General features: G+C 40.3%; 1 protein-coding gene across 3 annotated transcripts; it reads right to left on the reverse strand.

Moving 5' to 3' along the window:
• Nucleotides 1-2,545: 2,545 nt before the first annotated feature.
• Nucleotides 2,546-13,849, reverse strand: LOC109869490 (zinc finger protein 362). Of its 3 annotated transcripts, none has more exons than XM_020459679.2 (9): nt 13,590-13,734; nt 9,787-9,850; nt 9,335-9,581; nt 8,896-9,000; nt 8,355-8,691; nt 7,860-8,084; nt 7,395-7,473; nt 5,301-5,459; nt 2,546-4,978 (listed from the first exon to the last, which is right to left on the reverse strand). In XM_020459679.2, the coding sequence occupies exons 2-9, from the start codon at nt 9,847-9,849 to the stop codon at nt 4,862-4,864; spliced, it is 1,332 nt and encodes a 443-aa protein (XP_020315268.1). In that variant the 5' UTR covers nt 9,850; nt 13,590-13,734; the 3' UTR covers nt 2,546-4,861. The 3 variants fall into 3 exon arrangements, with proteins under 3 accessions (XP_020315268.1, XP_020315270.1, XP_031659339.1); XM_020459681.2 differs by having other exon boundaries at nt 2,693-4,978; nt 8,355-8,670; nt 13,590-13,849; XM_031803479.1 differs by having other exon boundaries at nt 2,693-4,978; nt 9,335-9,554; nt 13,590-13,740.
• Nucleotides 13,850-17,062: the final 3,213 nt, after the last annotated feature.

The raw sequence follows: 17,062 nt of genomic DNA on the forward strand, positions 1-17,062 counted from the left end.
ACAGCCATTTCAATGAGTGGTGAGCTCCCCCAAAAAAATCAGGATGGATTCTCCTCTGGTGTTCGCCTGCCATATCAGTTATGTTATACTCACAGACATTATTTTAACAGGTTTGGAAACTTCAGTGTTTTCTATCCAATACTACCAATTATATGCATATCCTAGCTTCTGGGCCTGAGTAACATGTAGTTTACATTGGGCATCTCATTCATCCAAACTTCCGAATACTGCCTCCTAGCCCAAAGAAGTTAAAAGGTCAGGATTTGTTTTAGGTACGGTACCATTAAAAAGAGAGAACTGCTTGTTTTATGCCAATTTTGTGGGAGTGACAATATCTTGTAGATGATAGTGACTGCTTTATAGGCTTAGAAAATACCATATTCAGAGTACAGACAGCTTTTGATAACAAAAAATTTTTTCGCTACAGATTTAAAGAAATTGGGTGATAAAGACTAGTAGAATCCTTTTAACCACAAAGGGATTACATAATGCTTACTATGTAAAATCATATTAATCTGAGACGTGCAATTTATTTGAAAAGTTCAGTGAAATAACCTGTGATTTTTTTTAGGTACTGGCGTACAGATAAGAAGAACATGTACAGTTGAAGTCGGAAGTTTACATACACTTAGGTTGGAGTCACTAAAATTTGTTTTTCAACCACTCCCACAAATTTCTTGTAAACAAACTATAGAATTGGCAAGTCGGTTAGGACATCTACTTTATGACACAACACCTTTTTCCAACAAATGTTTTCAGACAAATGATTTCACTTATAATTCACTGTATCACAAATCCAGTGGGTCAGGAGTTTACATACACTAAGTTGACTGTGCCTTTAAACAGCTTGGAAAATTCCAGAAAATTATGTCATGGCTTTAGAAGCTTCTGATAGGCTAATTGACATCATTTGAGTCAATTGGAGGTGTACCTGTGGATGTATTTCAAGGCCTACCTTCAAACTTAGTGCCTCTTTGCTTGACATCATGGAAAAATCAAAAGAAATCAGCCAAAACCCCAGATTTTATTTTATAGACCTCCACAAGTCTGGTTCATCCTTGGGAGCAATTTCCAAATGCCCGAAGGTACCACGTTCATCTGTACAAACTATAGTTCGCAAGTATAAACACCACGGGACCACTCAGCCATCATACCGCTCCGGAAGGAGAAATATTCTGTCTGCTAGAGATGAACGTACCTTGGTGCGAAAAGTGCAAATCAATCCCAGAACAACAGAAAATGACCTTGTGAAGATGCTGGAGGAAATGGGTACAAAAGCATCTATATCCACAGTAAAACGAGTCCTATATCGACATAACCTGAAAGGCTGCTCAGCAAGGAAGAAGCAACTGCTCCAAAACCGACATAAAAAAAACAGACTACGGTTTGCAACTGCACATGGGGACAAAGATCGTACTTTTATGAGAAATGTCCTCTGGTCTGATGAAACAAACATAGAACTATTTGACCATAATGACCATTGTTATGTTTGGAGGAGAAAGGGGGATGCTTGCAAGCCAAAGAACACCATCCCAACCGTGAAGCACAGGGGTGGCAGCATCATGTTGTGGGGTGCTTTGCTGCAGAAGGGACTGGTGCACTTCACAAAAATAGAGAGCATCATGAGGGAGGAAAATTATGTGGATATATTGAAGCAACATCTCAAGACATCAGTCACGAAGTTAAAGCTTGGTCGCAAATGGGTTTTTCAAATGGACAATGACCCCAAACATACTTCCAAAGTTGTGGCAAAATGGCTTAAGGACAACAAAGTCAAGGTATTGGAGTGGCCATCACAAAGCCCTGACCTCAATCCTATAGAACATTTGTGGGCAGAACTGAAAAAGCGTGTGCAAGCAAGGAGGCCTACAAACCTGACTCAGTTACACCAGCTCTGTCAGGAGGAATGGACCATAATTCACCCAACATATTGTGGGAAGCTTGTAGAAGGCTACCCGAAACGTTTGACCCAAATTAAACAATTTAAAGGCAATGCTACCATATACTAATTGAGTGTATGTAAACTTCTGACCCACTGGGAATGTGATGAAAGAAATTAAATCTGAAATGAATCATTCTCTCTACTATTATTCTAACATTTCACATTCTTAAAGTAAAGTGGTGATCCTAACTGACCTAAGATAGGGAATTTTTACCAGCATTAAATGTCAACAATTGTGAAAAACTGAGTTTAAAATGTACTTGGCTAAGGTGTATGTAAACTTCTGACTTCAACTGTATTTTCATAAAGGTCATTGAATCTTCCCATGTGTATTTGATACTTTTGTTTAGTTTAAGCACACCTGGGGTGTAATCATAATTGCCCAACAGTAGGAAACGTTTTGTCAACAAAAACAGGGGTTTCTTATTGGACAAATTCAGATTATTCGCTCCCCATTTTAGTGGTTTGCTTCTTTTTGGTTTCCTACTAGTGAATACACCCCAGGGCATATCCTGGAACAAAATTATAGATAAATATTGAATGGAGAATACCAAATTGTTTTGTTCTAAATTATTCATCAAAGTTATGCAGTACAATTTAAAGTGTGTTTATAACAGTCTGTTTATTAAACAAGGTAAAGATATTTAATTTTTTTAAACATTGATCTTCTTAGTTTTACTTCTGTCTTGTGTGTGCATATTAAGTTGTTTAGAAACTTTAAATGAAATCACAAAGCAAGACAAGAAAAGGTGTAATAAATCTGCACTATCTTTTCATAGAGAATATAGGTTAACAGTTCATTCATATACAGATTACAGTTTGGATATTCCATCTGGAAAAATAACAAAATGTTGACAAGACCAAATACTGAAGAACACAATACTGAATATGGAAATAAAATGGTAGTTCAATGATAAAATTGTTAAGGCTTATACGTAAATAACTGATATAAAACATGAATATTTATAAAAAGTATCAATATTCAGAAATACAAATCATTACAGTAAGTTCATACATAAACATACCTGTACAAAACCGTTATGAAACGGTACATTGACCAATTTTTTTCTCGGAAGAGAGTCAATTGAAGTGGCAGAGTCTGTTGGCATAAATGTTTATTTCCAGGCCAGTGGCTTGTATTGTATTTTTTTTTAACATACTATGAATGTATTTAACAATATTCTCAGTTCCATCTCAAATAAACATCTAGCCTTAGCACCTTGTCCTAAGTAACCTGAAGAATACAGGCTACTAGTACCATCCAGAGCAACCAGAAGGTAAAATTACAGTAAAAATACAACAATACTGTGTGCATACCATGATGAAAGAAACACTTGCAGTAACACTACCATCATATGAAGTTATATGGTTTGAACAAACTCATACTGACTGCATGTTAAAATGTAAACCTGTTGAGAATTAGTTTCACAAATCAAGATAAAACAATCCTGAATGTAGTGGGATTAGGGTTAATATTGGCTAACTATTTGGTCCAACCATGTACTTTCAAATATCATTGTCATGTTTAAACTATGTAATTGACTTTTTTTTCAAAAAAGCAGCACAGGCCTCTGTAACCAGGCTGGGAAATAGCTTTAACTTGACTTGGTGATATGATTGTGAAGTGTAATGTGACACCAGTGAGAGTATAACAAAGTAGAAGTCAATAAAAATACAAAATATTTCACCTCCAATAAATGTATGTTTGCTATATATTTCTCTAAATATATTCAGAATAGAAATGTAGTTACTCTAGTAACATAGACCTAACCACATTACCAACATAAGCGGTTGTGACTTAGAACTATCATGACAGAAAGTATTTACTCTCCTTTTCTATCACCTTTGCTAACAACAGCTTGTGTTATGTTATGATGACCATCAGAAGTTACTTGACAAAAGCTGACATGACTGTTCATAACATTTGTAATGCTCATCTTGATAGCTTTGTGTAGGCCTATTGAGGGCAGTGCCAAGTAAAGCCATAAAGCTGACGCACTAGCTAATGTTAGCTTGTTTTCCCAATGAATCTTGACTAGCTGCAAAGCCACCAACTCACATATGTAATACCTGGCCACAAAGAAAACGTCTGAAAAGTTCTGTTGATTTGAACAGTTCAGTTGATTTAATTAGTGTCTGATCATATAACCCATATGATCTTGATTATATTAACCATAACAATTGAACTGATCTTGACGAAACAGTAAACATTCATTATTTTGTTTTTACATTTTGGTGCACTGTTTCACCATTCCTCCACGAGAAACAACCTGACAATCGAATTGTCTACATAGTTCCAATTGCTTTTCTCTAAAATGCTGCTTTTGAAGTCTGACCCTGTAAACTTTGCTTGAACAAAAAAATTCACCAAAAAACATCAGACTTTTGATTAGACACAGTCAATACTCTTAGCTGCCTCAAGTAATCTTTTTGCATTTCCATCGGAAAAGATAGAAAAACATTTGGATCCAAAACCACAAGGCCTGAGAGCGCTTTAAAATGATCTTTGGATGTCGCCAGAACACACCCAGAAAATATGAATCCATTTAGTTTAGGTATAAGGGAAAATATTGAAAAAATATATAATAAATGTAATGGAATAATTTTTTTGTAACATTAAAATGTTAAGGGCCAATGCATAAGACCGTTTGCATAAAGCCTTTGTAAGTGCTCAGTTGTACCCAACACGAGACATTATCCGACATTTGTTCCCATTGACATAAACCTTTGCAAAGAAGGTGCTATGCTCGTTTTTATTTTAACCCGACCCAATCTGTGTAAAAATGAAACAAGGGTTTGTAAATGAATGTCAGGTGTTATGTGATGCATATGTGGGCCTTGGGTCAATGGACTTATGTGCAGGGCCCCTAAACGTCAGCCTTCCAGAGAAAAAGAATACAACATACAGTAATGCTGAATTCAGATGAGAGAGATGCGTATTGGGATACTGGGGGATTCAGTCCTCTGGGGGGACTGGTGGCTCACTAGGTGCTCCACTACCGTGTGTTTGGACATGTGCTTCATAAGGTAGGTCTCCTGCAAAGACACAAAATGGACGACTCAAAACCAGTTTGTATCCCCGACACAAAAGCATGTTGGCAACCCTGGTTCCAAAATGCAGTTATGATTCGTGCATGCACATTTTGTAAAAGTCAGGAAGCAATTAATATTCACAATATTATTTTACCACTGTAGATTATTTCTACATGTGGTGATCTTAAATCGTGCTTTGTTATCATAATGTCCGGCTTGAGCAAATGTTTACAGACACTACAATTGACCAGGACCATAGCAATGCCTTGTATTTGCTGACACTACTACAAACACCTAATACTGAACAGTGGGTTAGAATACTCACTGAGGTGTATGCCCGGCCACACATGTTGCAGCAGTACGCCTTAGCATTTTTGATGGCGTGCGCTGACAGGTGGATCTGTAACGATGCTGAATCTGAGTAGGCACGGTAGCAGTTGGGACATTTGTACGGCTTGTCTTTGTTGTGCTGCCTCTGGTGGGACTACATAGCGCGAGAGAGTGGGGCAGGGAGAGAGAGAGAGAAGATGTAAGAGCAACCTAGTCACTCATTGCAGGATAACTATCATTCAGAGCATTCCAGTAAAGTTGTTATGGTATGGTTGAGTAGACTGTTGCTTGACATTTTCAGCAATGATATCCAATTTAGGTCTATTGTTATACATTTTTCCTTGTCATTTTTGAATAATACGGCTTAAAAATGCCTATATTCACCTCTCATGGAATCTTATTATTTTAATTTGGCAGTATACCATCGCTATTTAGGAATACTTTCAGGTTGAATTGTTACATGTACCACCTTTAACATTACGAAGTGGTTGTGGATCCCAACTTTTCTGGACCCCTCTTCCCGACAGCTAAAGGTCCCGGAGATTATGCACATGTGCGGGATTCACTTCTCTACTCGATGAGAACAAGCTACTCTGATGAATGGTGCTTGTTTAATAACGTTACATCAAAGCTGAATCAATCATTATAAACGGGTTGGATCCTGGATGCTGATTGCACGAGCAGCGTTTCCTTGCAGTGCTGTATTGGCCGTCACAGACACAGCTATGCCTGCTAAAAGTCCCATCTGAAAAGTATGACTATGCCTCCATAAGAATATCATGTTCATGCTGCTGTCCGAATCATCTCAACTCAAACATTATTTCCCCTTGCTTCCAGCCTAGCATTTAGTTTGGTACAGTTAATATAACCCTCGCTGTCTGCCTGTCCGACCTCTGAAAAAATGTTTCACTTTAGAATTTCGATCTCTGTAGTACCATACATAGAGTGAACGGTGCCCAGGCGACAAGAGACAACTTTTTCTGAGCCAGTCAAATTCACTCATCAACGTCATTATCATGGACATCCAAGTAAATGCCAATAGGAAGAAAAGCTATAGCAAAGACAAATGCAGCTAGTGTACTGTCATTCCAGGTTCAGAGTTAGCTAAAATTGGCTAGCTAGCTAGCTAGCTAGCTAGCTAGCGAGTGACAAGAACGTTATGTATCCAGCCTGCATGGCAACCATTTTGTTTAGAACGGATGACCAGTTCTTCTGCGTAGGCATAGCAAATATGGAAAAAAAGAACGAATGTAACATGTAGCAACATGCCCAAAATATCCAAACTTTTGTCCGGACTATATCTTCTGATGAAAGAATGAAATTGTATGAATTAATTCAAAATATGTAATACATTGCTATTTTAATATGTTGGTAACCGTTTTATAAAAGCAAATAAGGTACTTGAGGCAGTGCTGTATCGCGTCGGGCTAAACAACGGCATTTACCTGTGACTGTATTCATGATACAGCACTGCCTCTTGTGCCTTATTGCTTAATAACATAACCAAATATAATAGCATAGTATAATGTTACTGTAAGCCAAGAAACACCACCTAATTTCAATTTTTAAGGATGTGGCCCAAACTCAACAGTGTGCGCCACTATGCAAAATATGTGCTTCGATTGAAACTAAACACAGCTAGGCTATGCTACAGTTTGTTAACACACTCTGTTCTAAAATTCCCTCACTGTACATTATTCAAAACAGCCTTGTAGGCTACATCGCAAACAACACTATATAACTCAAGAAGATCTAAATGCATATCCCCATGAAACTGATTGAGATCAAATGGTTGGTATGCAGATGCTGCATGGACAATTCAGTGGTAAAACAGGATTTATCATTCACGATTGACAATGAGAAATTGAAGGGAGGGTAACCACAAAAATGTGTGCATCAAGTAGAGGTATAGAAACACGTGCAGAAAGTGATTTGGATCTTCAAGCTCTGGGCGAAAGGGATCCAGGGGGGGCAGGACGGAGTGGTTACCAACGGATCCGCAGCCTCGGCTGGGTCGGGACATTCAAGACTGGGAGAAGGACTGTAAAAGATTAGTAAATAATCCTGTTATGATGTAGCTACTACTGACCTGGAGGTTAGAGAGCTGGGTAAAGGCCTTTTCACATCCAGGGGCTGCGCATTTATAGGGTCTGTCACCAGTATGGATTCTAAGACACATGCGGATGATGATAGATGCATGTTAGAGAGAGAATTAACTGAAATATTATGGTTTATTGAGCAAGTACAGCAGAAAATATAATGTAATTACAAAATAACATGTAAAAGAATATGGTGTAAACATACTATATATTATGACAGTTGTAAAATAATGGATACATACACTGGATCATACATTCCACAGTACTACCCAATGTCAGTGTTAATGATGGAAAGCTACTGTACATTCCATCAATGGAATGCTCCGGTTTAAAATATATTTTTAATGTTGTCAATGTCATTGTGAAGAGACAGACATTTTCATATGGTGTGGATTGTGGTGGACAACTTTTTTCTCTTCATCGCTTTCTATTCCATGAAGGTGAACTCAACTGACCTGGTGTGCTGCTGCAGGTGCGAGAGCTGGCGGAAGGAGTTCTCGCAGTAGGAGCAGTGGTAGGGCTTGATTCCCAGGTGGATGCGGAGGTGCTGGGCCAGGTAGGATGCGTTGGCAAAGGACTTGGAGCAGTGGGGACACTTGTGGGGCTTGGCCTCCGTGTGGGACTTGGAGTGGATCTGCATCTCTGACTTTGACATGAAGGTGAGCGGACACACTTTGCATCTGGTTACAAGAAAATGGGACTGAGTCAAATCTTATGCCACGGATGAAGGTTCTGTTACGAATGATACTGCAACACCCAATAATGTGTCATGACTGAATGCCTTACTGTACTGTATGTACCCCCTTAAAGTAAAGTGTTACTGATATGTGCATATAACTTAACTACATATCTCAAGTAGGTCAAAAAACATTGAAAATGGGTGATTTATTTAAGAGATAAGACTTTAAACTAAGCGAAACTAAAACTTTTTGTTGTTGAAGTAACCATACCTGTAGGTTTTGCCCTCTTTGGCAGGGAAGGTGATACAGCCCTGGTCGGCGCCAGAGGCCATGATGGGGTAGGGCACGACCAGCAGAGGCCCTCCACTCTCCGCTTTGATCTTCTTCCGCCCACGGGGAGTCTTGGGTGGTGGGCCGAGGAGTCCAGCCAGGCCCCCGCTCTTCATCTGTTCCATGCCAGGGCCGCTGGCCAGCCCAGAGATGATGTTGACCGATGGGGTCCCTCCCAGTCGGTTCTGGCTGCTGGAGGTGGGGGTGAGGGCCTCTGAAGTGCTGTGGCTGTCCGGCCGGGATATAGGGGCCAGACCTGTGTATGGGCACATGAAGACTTACAAATGATAAGCCATGCAAAAAGTTAGCGATTTAGCTTGCTGAGAGACTGAGCTTTTATGCAAACTAATAAGGGACCGTGTTACACTGAAATGTATTTGGCTCTTGTCTGGTCCCTTGGCGTGTAGTACATGGCTGTTGAATGTTTTCATTGATGGTTGTACATATATGTTTCCCATGAGAAAGGGGGTGTGGTTATTACCTGACCGATGGTTGACTCTAGATGGCTGCTCAACGATCTGTCGCATGTGCCACTCATCCCACAGTCCTTTAACCTTCACTGCTGACTTGTCATCCATATTCACTTCTGCATCAGAGATTGAAGGCAATACAAGGTAATAACAAATGAGAAAATCACTTTATAAATAGCACCAATTTCTACTCAGCATCCATCCTGAAATCTTACAATGCTCAATAATAAAATGGGAATTATTTAAAACTGGACTGGTAGGCATCCACCACAAGACTTTCATCTATGCGTTCTCAAATTAAGGCAGAGGAGTTGCGGAGTCAAAACCCTTTAAGACTATTGAGATGCACCATTGAACAGGTCTCAGGCATCACCAGAGCCAAGTGGTGTCTCCAGTGTGCACCTATGTTGTGAGCAGACAGCAGACTGCAAACACTGTTACAGTACCTACCTGGTACAGAGCTGGAGGCTGTGCGGGCGTGTAGGGCGATGTCGGGCTGCTGGACCGAGCCCTGGGGATGATGCTGGCCCTGCTGGGACTTGGGCATGAGCATGCTGTGCTGCCCCCCGTCCAAGGGGGAGGAGGCCACCAGCAGGGTTTGCTGGGAGGGGGCTGAATTGGTCGGCAGGTGCAGGGGTCGGATCTTCTCAGCCATCAGCTGCTCCTTGATCTTGTTGATGAGCACCAGGTTATCCAGCTGAAAGGGTTAAACGGTCATGCTCAACCGAAAACAGCTCCAGTTTATCAACCATCAAGCTAAAGATGATCCCATTATAGTTCTACTTTTGTTGCTGGGTTAATACCTATATGGACATTCTTAGATTGAAATACTTCTGAGAAAATAATGAGATGCATAATATCAGCCTAGATGGAAGAACAGAAAAAAAGGAAGATGTCCTTACCTGGCTAGGCATGGAAGGAGGCGGAGGCCAGAAGTAGGGGTTGTTGAATCGAGGCTCAGCCATCCTGAGACAGAAACACACATTTTACCGCAGTATTCTATACATTTCAAATACAAATATACAAAGCATTTTTGACAGATGTTATTAAAACTACTTAGATTAAAACAGTGTCCGTTTATATGTCCATATACTTTTTAATTCCGGTGACTCTTTGTTTTTGAGAATACCTCATATTTTCCTTTGTTTTCTGAAGTATGGATCCCTACCTGAACATTAAGATACATTGTTTCTTAAGATCAGAGCAAAGTTACAGTAGTAGAATGAAAAAAGTACAATAACGTTAATAGGACGCATACTCAGGTCCACCTCCCAAGACCAACATAGCAGTATTGTACTATATGGCTTATGAAATTGTATTTTTGTGACTGTGTGAATTTGGTTATTGTGTGTATTTTATAACTAAAGTTGTTACATTATTTCTGTTACATAAAAGTAATACTTCTACAAAATATGACATGCCAATAATAAAGTATTCATATAATACTTTTACGGTGGTATTTAGATAATAAACAAAACAATTCACACACAGTCCCAATAATACATTTTCATAATTATGGGTAGCATTTTTGTATAAAAACCTATTATGTTCAGTTCAAACTACACAGTGAAATAAAGGCCTTACCATTCAAGACATGATAAGAATGCAGTCAAAGATGAAAACTTTCACTGTTCACACCTGTCAGTCATTTTCGATTTGCCTACTCTCAATATTCTTTATCCCAGTCCTAAATGTTTATTTAACTGTGCCTAAAGATGTCTGAACACACATTTTTGGGCAGAAATCAGAATAGGTTATGTCACGCCTTGGTCTTAGTATTTTGTGTTTTCTTTAATTATTTGGTCAGGCCAGGGTGTGACATGGGTTATTGTGGTGTGTTTTTGTCTTAGGGGTTTTGTGGGGTGTCTACGTAGTCTATGGCTGCCTGAGGCGGTTCTCAATCAGAGTCAGGTGATTATCGTTGTCTCTGATTGGGAACCATATTTAGGCAGCCATATTCGGTGAGTGTTTTTGTGGGTGATTGTTCCTGTCTCAGTGTGTCTGTATTCACCAGACAGGCTGTATTAGGTTTTCACATTTCCGTTTGTTGTTTTTGTTCGTATTTTCATTCATTAAACATGTATTGAACTAACCACGCTGCATTTTGGTCCGATCCTTGTTCTACCTCTTCGTCAGAGGAGGAGATAGAAGAGAGCCGTTACAGAATCACCCACCACACCCGAACCAAGTGGCGTGGTAACAGGCAACAGCGGCAGCAGGAGCGCAACAAGAATTTCTGGACTTGGGAGGAAATCCTCGACGGGAGAGGACCCTGGGCTAAACCAGGGGAGTGTGTAGCCGCACCAAGGTGTAGCGAGAGAGGGACTGGACATGGGAGGACGAACTGGACGGTGAAGGACCTTGGGCTCAGCCTGGAGAATATCGCCGCCCCAAGGAAGAACTGGAGGCTGCGAAAGCGGAGAGGCGCTGGTATGAGGAGGCAGCACGGCGACGCGGATGGAAGCCTGAGAGTCGGCCCCAAAAATGTATTGGGGGGGTGCTCACAGGGAGTATGGCTATGCCAGGTAGGAGACCTGCGCAAACTCCCTGTGCTTACCGGACGGCTAGAGAGACCGGGCAGGCACCGTGTTATGCTATGGAGCGCACAGTGTTTCCAGTGCGGTTGCATAGCCCGGTGCGGTTCATACCAGCTCTTCGTATTGGCCGGGCTAGAGTGGGCATCGAGCCAGGTAAGGTTGGGCAGGCTTGGTGCTCAAGAGCTCCAGTGCGCCTGCACGGTCCGGTCTATCCAGAGCCACCTCTATACACCAGTCCTCCGGTGGCAGCTCCCCGCACCAGGCTTCCTGTGCGTGTTCTCTATCCAGTTCCACCAATGCCAGCACCACGCATCAGGCCTACAGTGTGCCTCGCCTCTCCAGCGCTGCCAGAGTCTCCTGCCTGTTCAGCGCAGCCTGAGCTGCCAGTCTGCATGGAGCTGCCAGTCTGCATGGAGCAGCCAGAGCTGCCAGTCTGCATGGAGCAGCCAGAGCTGCCAGGTTCATGGAGCAGCCAGAGCTGCCAGGTTGCATGGAGCAGCCAGAGCTGCCAGTCTGCATAGAGCAGCCAGAGCAGCTAGATCCGCGAGTCAGCCAGACTCTTCCAGATCTGCCAGACTCTTCCAGATCTGCCAGTCAACCAGACTCTTCCAGATCTGCCAGTCAACCAGACTCTTCCAGATCCGCCAGCCAGGATCTGCCAAAGCCAACTACCTGCCTGAGCTGCCCCTCAGTCCCGAGCTGCCCCTCAGTCCCGAGCTGCCCCTCAGTCCCGAGCTGCCCCTCAGTCCCGAGCTGCCCCTCAGTCCCGAGCTGCCCCTCAGTCCCGAGCTGCCCCTCAGTCCCGAGCTACCCCTCAGTCCCGAGCTGCCCCTCAGTCCAGTGGGGTTCTGGGTGAGGACTATTAGGCCATGGTCGGTGGCGAGGGTGGATTATCCCAGGACGCGAGGGGGAGGAACTATGACATTTATGGAGTGGGGTCCACGTCCCGAGCCGGAGCCGCCACCATGGACAGACGCCCACCCGGACCCTATGGTTTTGAGGTGCGTCCGGGAGTCCGCACCTTAGGGGGGGGGGGTTCTGTCACCTTGGTCTTAGTATTTTGTGTTTTCTTTAATTATTTGGTCAGGCCAGGGTGTGACATGGGTTATTGTGGTGTGTTTTTGTCTTAGGGGTTTTGTGGGGTGTCTACGTAGTCTATGGCTGCCTGAGGCGGTTCTCAATCAGTCAGGTGATTATCGTTGTCTCTGATTGGGAACCATATTTAGGCAGCCATATTCTGTGAGTGTTTTCGTGGGTGATTGTTCCTGTCTCAGTGTGTTTTTATTCACCAGACAGGCTGTATTAGGTTTTCACATTTCCGTTTGTTTTTGTATTTGTTCGTATTTTCATTCATTAAACATGTATCGAACTAACCACGCTGCATTTTGGTCCAATCCTTGTTCTACCTCTTCGTCAGAGAGCCGTTACAGGTTAAATGTCATCGTTGTATTCATTATTTCTTACCAAAATTAATTTCCAGTAAAATATTATTAGGGTAGGGTTACGTAGGGTAATTTTGGCAACTTTTCCCTCATAACATGTTTGCTTTGGTAGTCTAGACTTTTGTTAGGCTAACACGTGTGCCCTTCGACCTTTCTGGAATGACATAATTTGGCGATGCGACCATCCGATACAATACCACTCAAGACAGTTTTATTTAAAGAAAATTCCAGACAAAAGAGAAACAAAAATGGCAGCCTGACTCATTTTTATAAGGCGAGACGCCATATTCTGCAGATCCCAATATTAGGAGCATCTTCTTTTGCTTCTAAAAGGAGACCGCCTGACACAAAGGTGTGTTTATGTCAAAAACATGACTGTTTGTTTACGACAAATTGCAGGTTAGAATAGCCCGGCCTCTCCACCTCTTAAACGGACACTTCCTACAACAACCATGCCCTGCAAAATAACACGGAAATAGGTCAAATGCCCGAGAATTGCACCTAAAAATTTTAATAAATCAACATAATCTATACGTAAAGGTCACAACCGCACGCTGACAGATATTTTAAAATCCATTATCCCAATCTTAACAAAAATGCGTTGAACATTGCAACTTTTTGACGAACCGAGGGGCAATGCATACATATCTGCACAATGCATACATTTGCAGGTTATCGACTTTCAGAAATACATTTACAAATGACATCAAATAATTGCAGACAGACCTGATGTCCCGATTGCAGATTTGTCTTGCTTTATAAAATGTTGATGTTCTTTCTGCCTGCCTCCAATTGGTTCAGCGCTTCCGGGTCGCTTTGTTCACTTCTGGGTGCCGCTACACCGTAGCTGCTGCAAACTGACTGAAGGCTGGTTATTTTTAATCTGAATCCATCAAAAACAAGTTTTTAGCGTGGCTATAATGCTAAACAACAACGCACAAACATTGATCATGTCCAGGAGTCCAAACGCGCCTGTGTCACTTGCACCATTACTAAAAGAGACAGTGCCGTGTACTTTTTATGTATATTAAAGATTCGTTTGATTGATTTGATCATTAATACCTCTTAAACGGTGCGTGCAAAATTGATATAAATGACATTCCGATTCAGCTGACGATAGTGAACAAGTTTTACACCCCTTGTTCTTGCAATTCGGTATGGTGTTTTGTTTTTGGAGTTCAAATGTAGCTGAAACATTGCTCTACGGCAATTACTTTAGTATTTTATGACTTTTCAATTAATTTAATTTAATTATATGTAAAAAATCAAATATTTGCTTTAATCTTCAGTAGCTTCTACCCCTAAGCATTTTCATGAATAAAAATAACTTATTAGTTCAGGGACCTTTCTACGGCAATTACCTTTGTATTTTTTGACTTTGGCTATTTTAAATGAAATATTTATCATTATATGTAAAAAGAAAATACTTGCATAAAACTTCAATAGGTTCCACCCCATATGACTTACATGAATATAACCAACTATTATTGGTTCAGGGACTTTGTCTGTACAATCTACGGCAATTGCTTTTCTGTTTTTACTTTGGCTATTTTCAATACATTTAATTTACTTCAAAAATACTTTCTTAACTTTAATAGCTTCAACCCCAGATGAATTTCATGAATACAACCAACTGCTATTGGTTAGGGACCTTGTCTGTACAATCTATTGCAATTACTTTTGTATTTTTTTACTTTGGCAATTGAAATTAAATTTGTCTCATTATATGCCAAATAATGTTTAACTTTAATAGCTTCTACCCCATATCACTTAAATTAAAAACACTTCCTTCAAACATCAATAGCTTTCACCCCATATGACTATCTGTTATTGGTTCCTCGTCTGTCCAATCCACAGCAATTACTTTTGTACTTTTTGACTTTGCTATTTTTTATGAATTTACATGAAAAATACTTCCATACAGCTTAGCTTCAACCCAATATGACTTGCATATGAATACAACTGTTATTGGTTGAGGGACCTCTTCCCTCCAATCCACTGCAATTACTTTTGGGGCTTTTTGACCATGACAATTTTTTATTAATGTTAATTTTATGTACATGACAAGTACTTCCTTAACTTCAATTATTTCCCCCCTATATGACTTGTATGAATGAGTCCAGCTTTCGCTCCACTGGCTGTTTCAGAGCAGCGTGTCACCATTTGGCTATCTAAAGAGGGTCATAGTTACTTCTGCCCATTAGCCGCAGTTTATTGAAAAATGTCAATATAGCTTCTCAAACACATTACATATTGCTCTCAAATCAATTTGACATTGTTCAGCGACCCTGAACCAATAACAGTTGTTAGTATTCATGAAAGTCATGTGGGGTGAAAGCTATTGACACTTTAAGGAAGTGTTTTTAATTTAAAGTCCGTCCAATTTCATAGAAAATATCAAAATAGAAAAAATACAAAAGTATTTGCCGTAGATTGTACAAACAAAGTACCTGAACTAGTAACAGTTGGTTTTATTCATGAAAGTCCTTTACATATAATTAAATAAATATCCATAGGATATAGCCAAAGTCCAAAAATATAAAAGTAATTGTCTTTCATTGTATTTTTTTATTCATGCAAGTAACATGTGGTGGAAGCTATTGAAGTTTTAAACAAGTATTATTTTTTACATAATGATATAACATTTATTTTAAACAGCCAATGTCAAAGAATAAACAAGTTATGGCCAGAGATTGTACAGACAAGGTCCCTGAAGCAATAACAGTTGGTTGTATTCATGCAAGTGATATGGGGTTGAAGCGATTGAGGTTTTTAGGAAGTTCTTTTTTAAATTACAAAATTGAATTAATTGAAAACAGCCAAAGTTTAAAAAAATAAATAATACAAAACTAATTGCCATGGATTGGAGAGGTCCCTGGACGTATTATAGTTGGTTTGAGATTTCAATGTCATGTGGTTACAATTGAAGTTTTTCCATTAACAATAAGTTTCAATTTCCCTTTTAAGATGGTCCCTTAGCTTAGACTACAGGGAGAATCAGCCATAGAAAACTAACATAAAATACTTTTTTGAAAACGGAACGGAACAGCAAAAACAGTGGGTGTAACTTGTTCTCCATCGTCAGCTGGTTTAGTATATGACATTTATAACACCTTGACATGTTCCGTTGAAGAGGTATTGACTAGCAAAGTCCAAATCTTTAATATAAAGCCAACTACACCGCACTAAAAAAGTGAGCATCATTTTGAGAATGTGTCAAGCTTTTTTTTGATACATACATTAATGACTTCTTGAGCTTATCAAAACTGTTTACACTGCCACTTGACTTTTTCCATACTATCTGTTCCACTAGTAACTATAGCCTTGTGACTATTGTTTATTATAGAATTGTTTGATCATTAAAATGTTGGATAGCATACAGTCCAAGGACAGTAATGGAATTATTTAGTCTAGTATTGCACACAGTATCCCTGTAATATGCAAGTTTATCAGTGGAGAATTGACTCCTGAATTGTGGCTGGCTTGACACACAGGCTGGGACACCAAGCAATGGGAGTTGCACTATCACTGTTTGCTACGCTGGTGTCAGAAGTGAGTGACATAGGAAATGGTGACAGGGCAACTCCACTTGCAGGTCTTGAACCTGGATCTCCTAACCTGTAGGCACACTCACTAACCATTGCTCAAATAGGGTTATCCCAGTTGGGAGAGATTGTATGCTTCACTATCAAATCAAATTGTATTTGTCACATATGCCAAATACAACATACCTTACTGTGAAATGCTTACTTACAAGTGCTTAACCAACAATGCAGTTCAATAAATTAAAGTTTTTATTTTATTTTTAAAGGCCGTAATGTGCACAAGCTTTGGGGCGGCAGTGTAGCGTATAATAGTGTTGGGCCAGTAACCAAAAGGTTGCTGGATTGAATCACTGAGCTGACAAGGTCTGTCACTCTGCCCCTGAGCAAGGCAGTTTACATTTTTTATTTTTTTTTATTTTAAATTTCACCTTTATTTAACCAGGTAGGCTAGTTGAGAACAAGTTCTCATTTACAACTGCGACCTGGCCAAGATAAAGCATAGCAGTGTGAACAGACAACAACACAGAGTTACACATGGATTAAACAATAAACAAGTCAATAACACAGTAGAAAAAAAAGAGTCTATATACATTGTGTGCAAAAGGCATGAGGAGGTAGGCGAATAATTACAATTTAGCAGATTAACACTGGAGT

Source organism: Oncorhynchus kisutch, linkage group LG24 (genome assembly GCF_002021735.2).
Source record: "Oncorhynchus kisutch isolate 150728-3 linkage group LG24, Okis_V2, whole genome shotgun sequence".
Lineage (NCBI taxonomy): Eukaryota > Metazoa > Chordata > Actinopteri > Salmoniformes > Salmonidae > Oncorhynchus > Oncorhynchus kisutch.

Coding starts and splice junctions, on each gene's coding strand:
- LOC109869490 (XM_020459679.2), bottom strand. CDS start 9,849: ATGGCTGAGCCTCGATTCAACAACCCCTACTTCTGGCCTCCGCCTCCT. Junction 8,692..8,895: donor TAGAGTCAACCATCGGTCAG/GTAATAACCACA, acceptor ATCATTTGTAAG/TCTTCATGTGCCCATACACA. Junction 4,979..5,300: donor GTGGCCGGGCATACACCTCA/GTGAGTATTCTA, acceptor GTGTCTTTGCAG/GAGACCTACCTTATGAAGCA.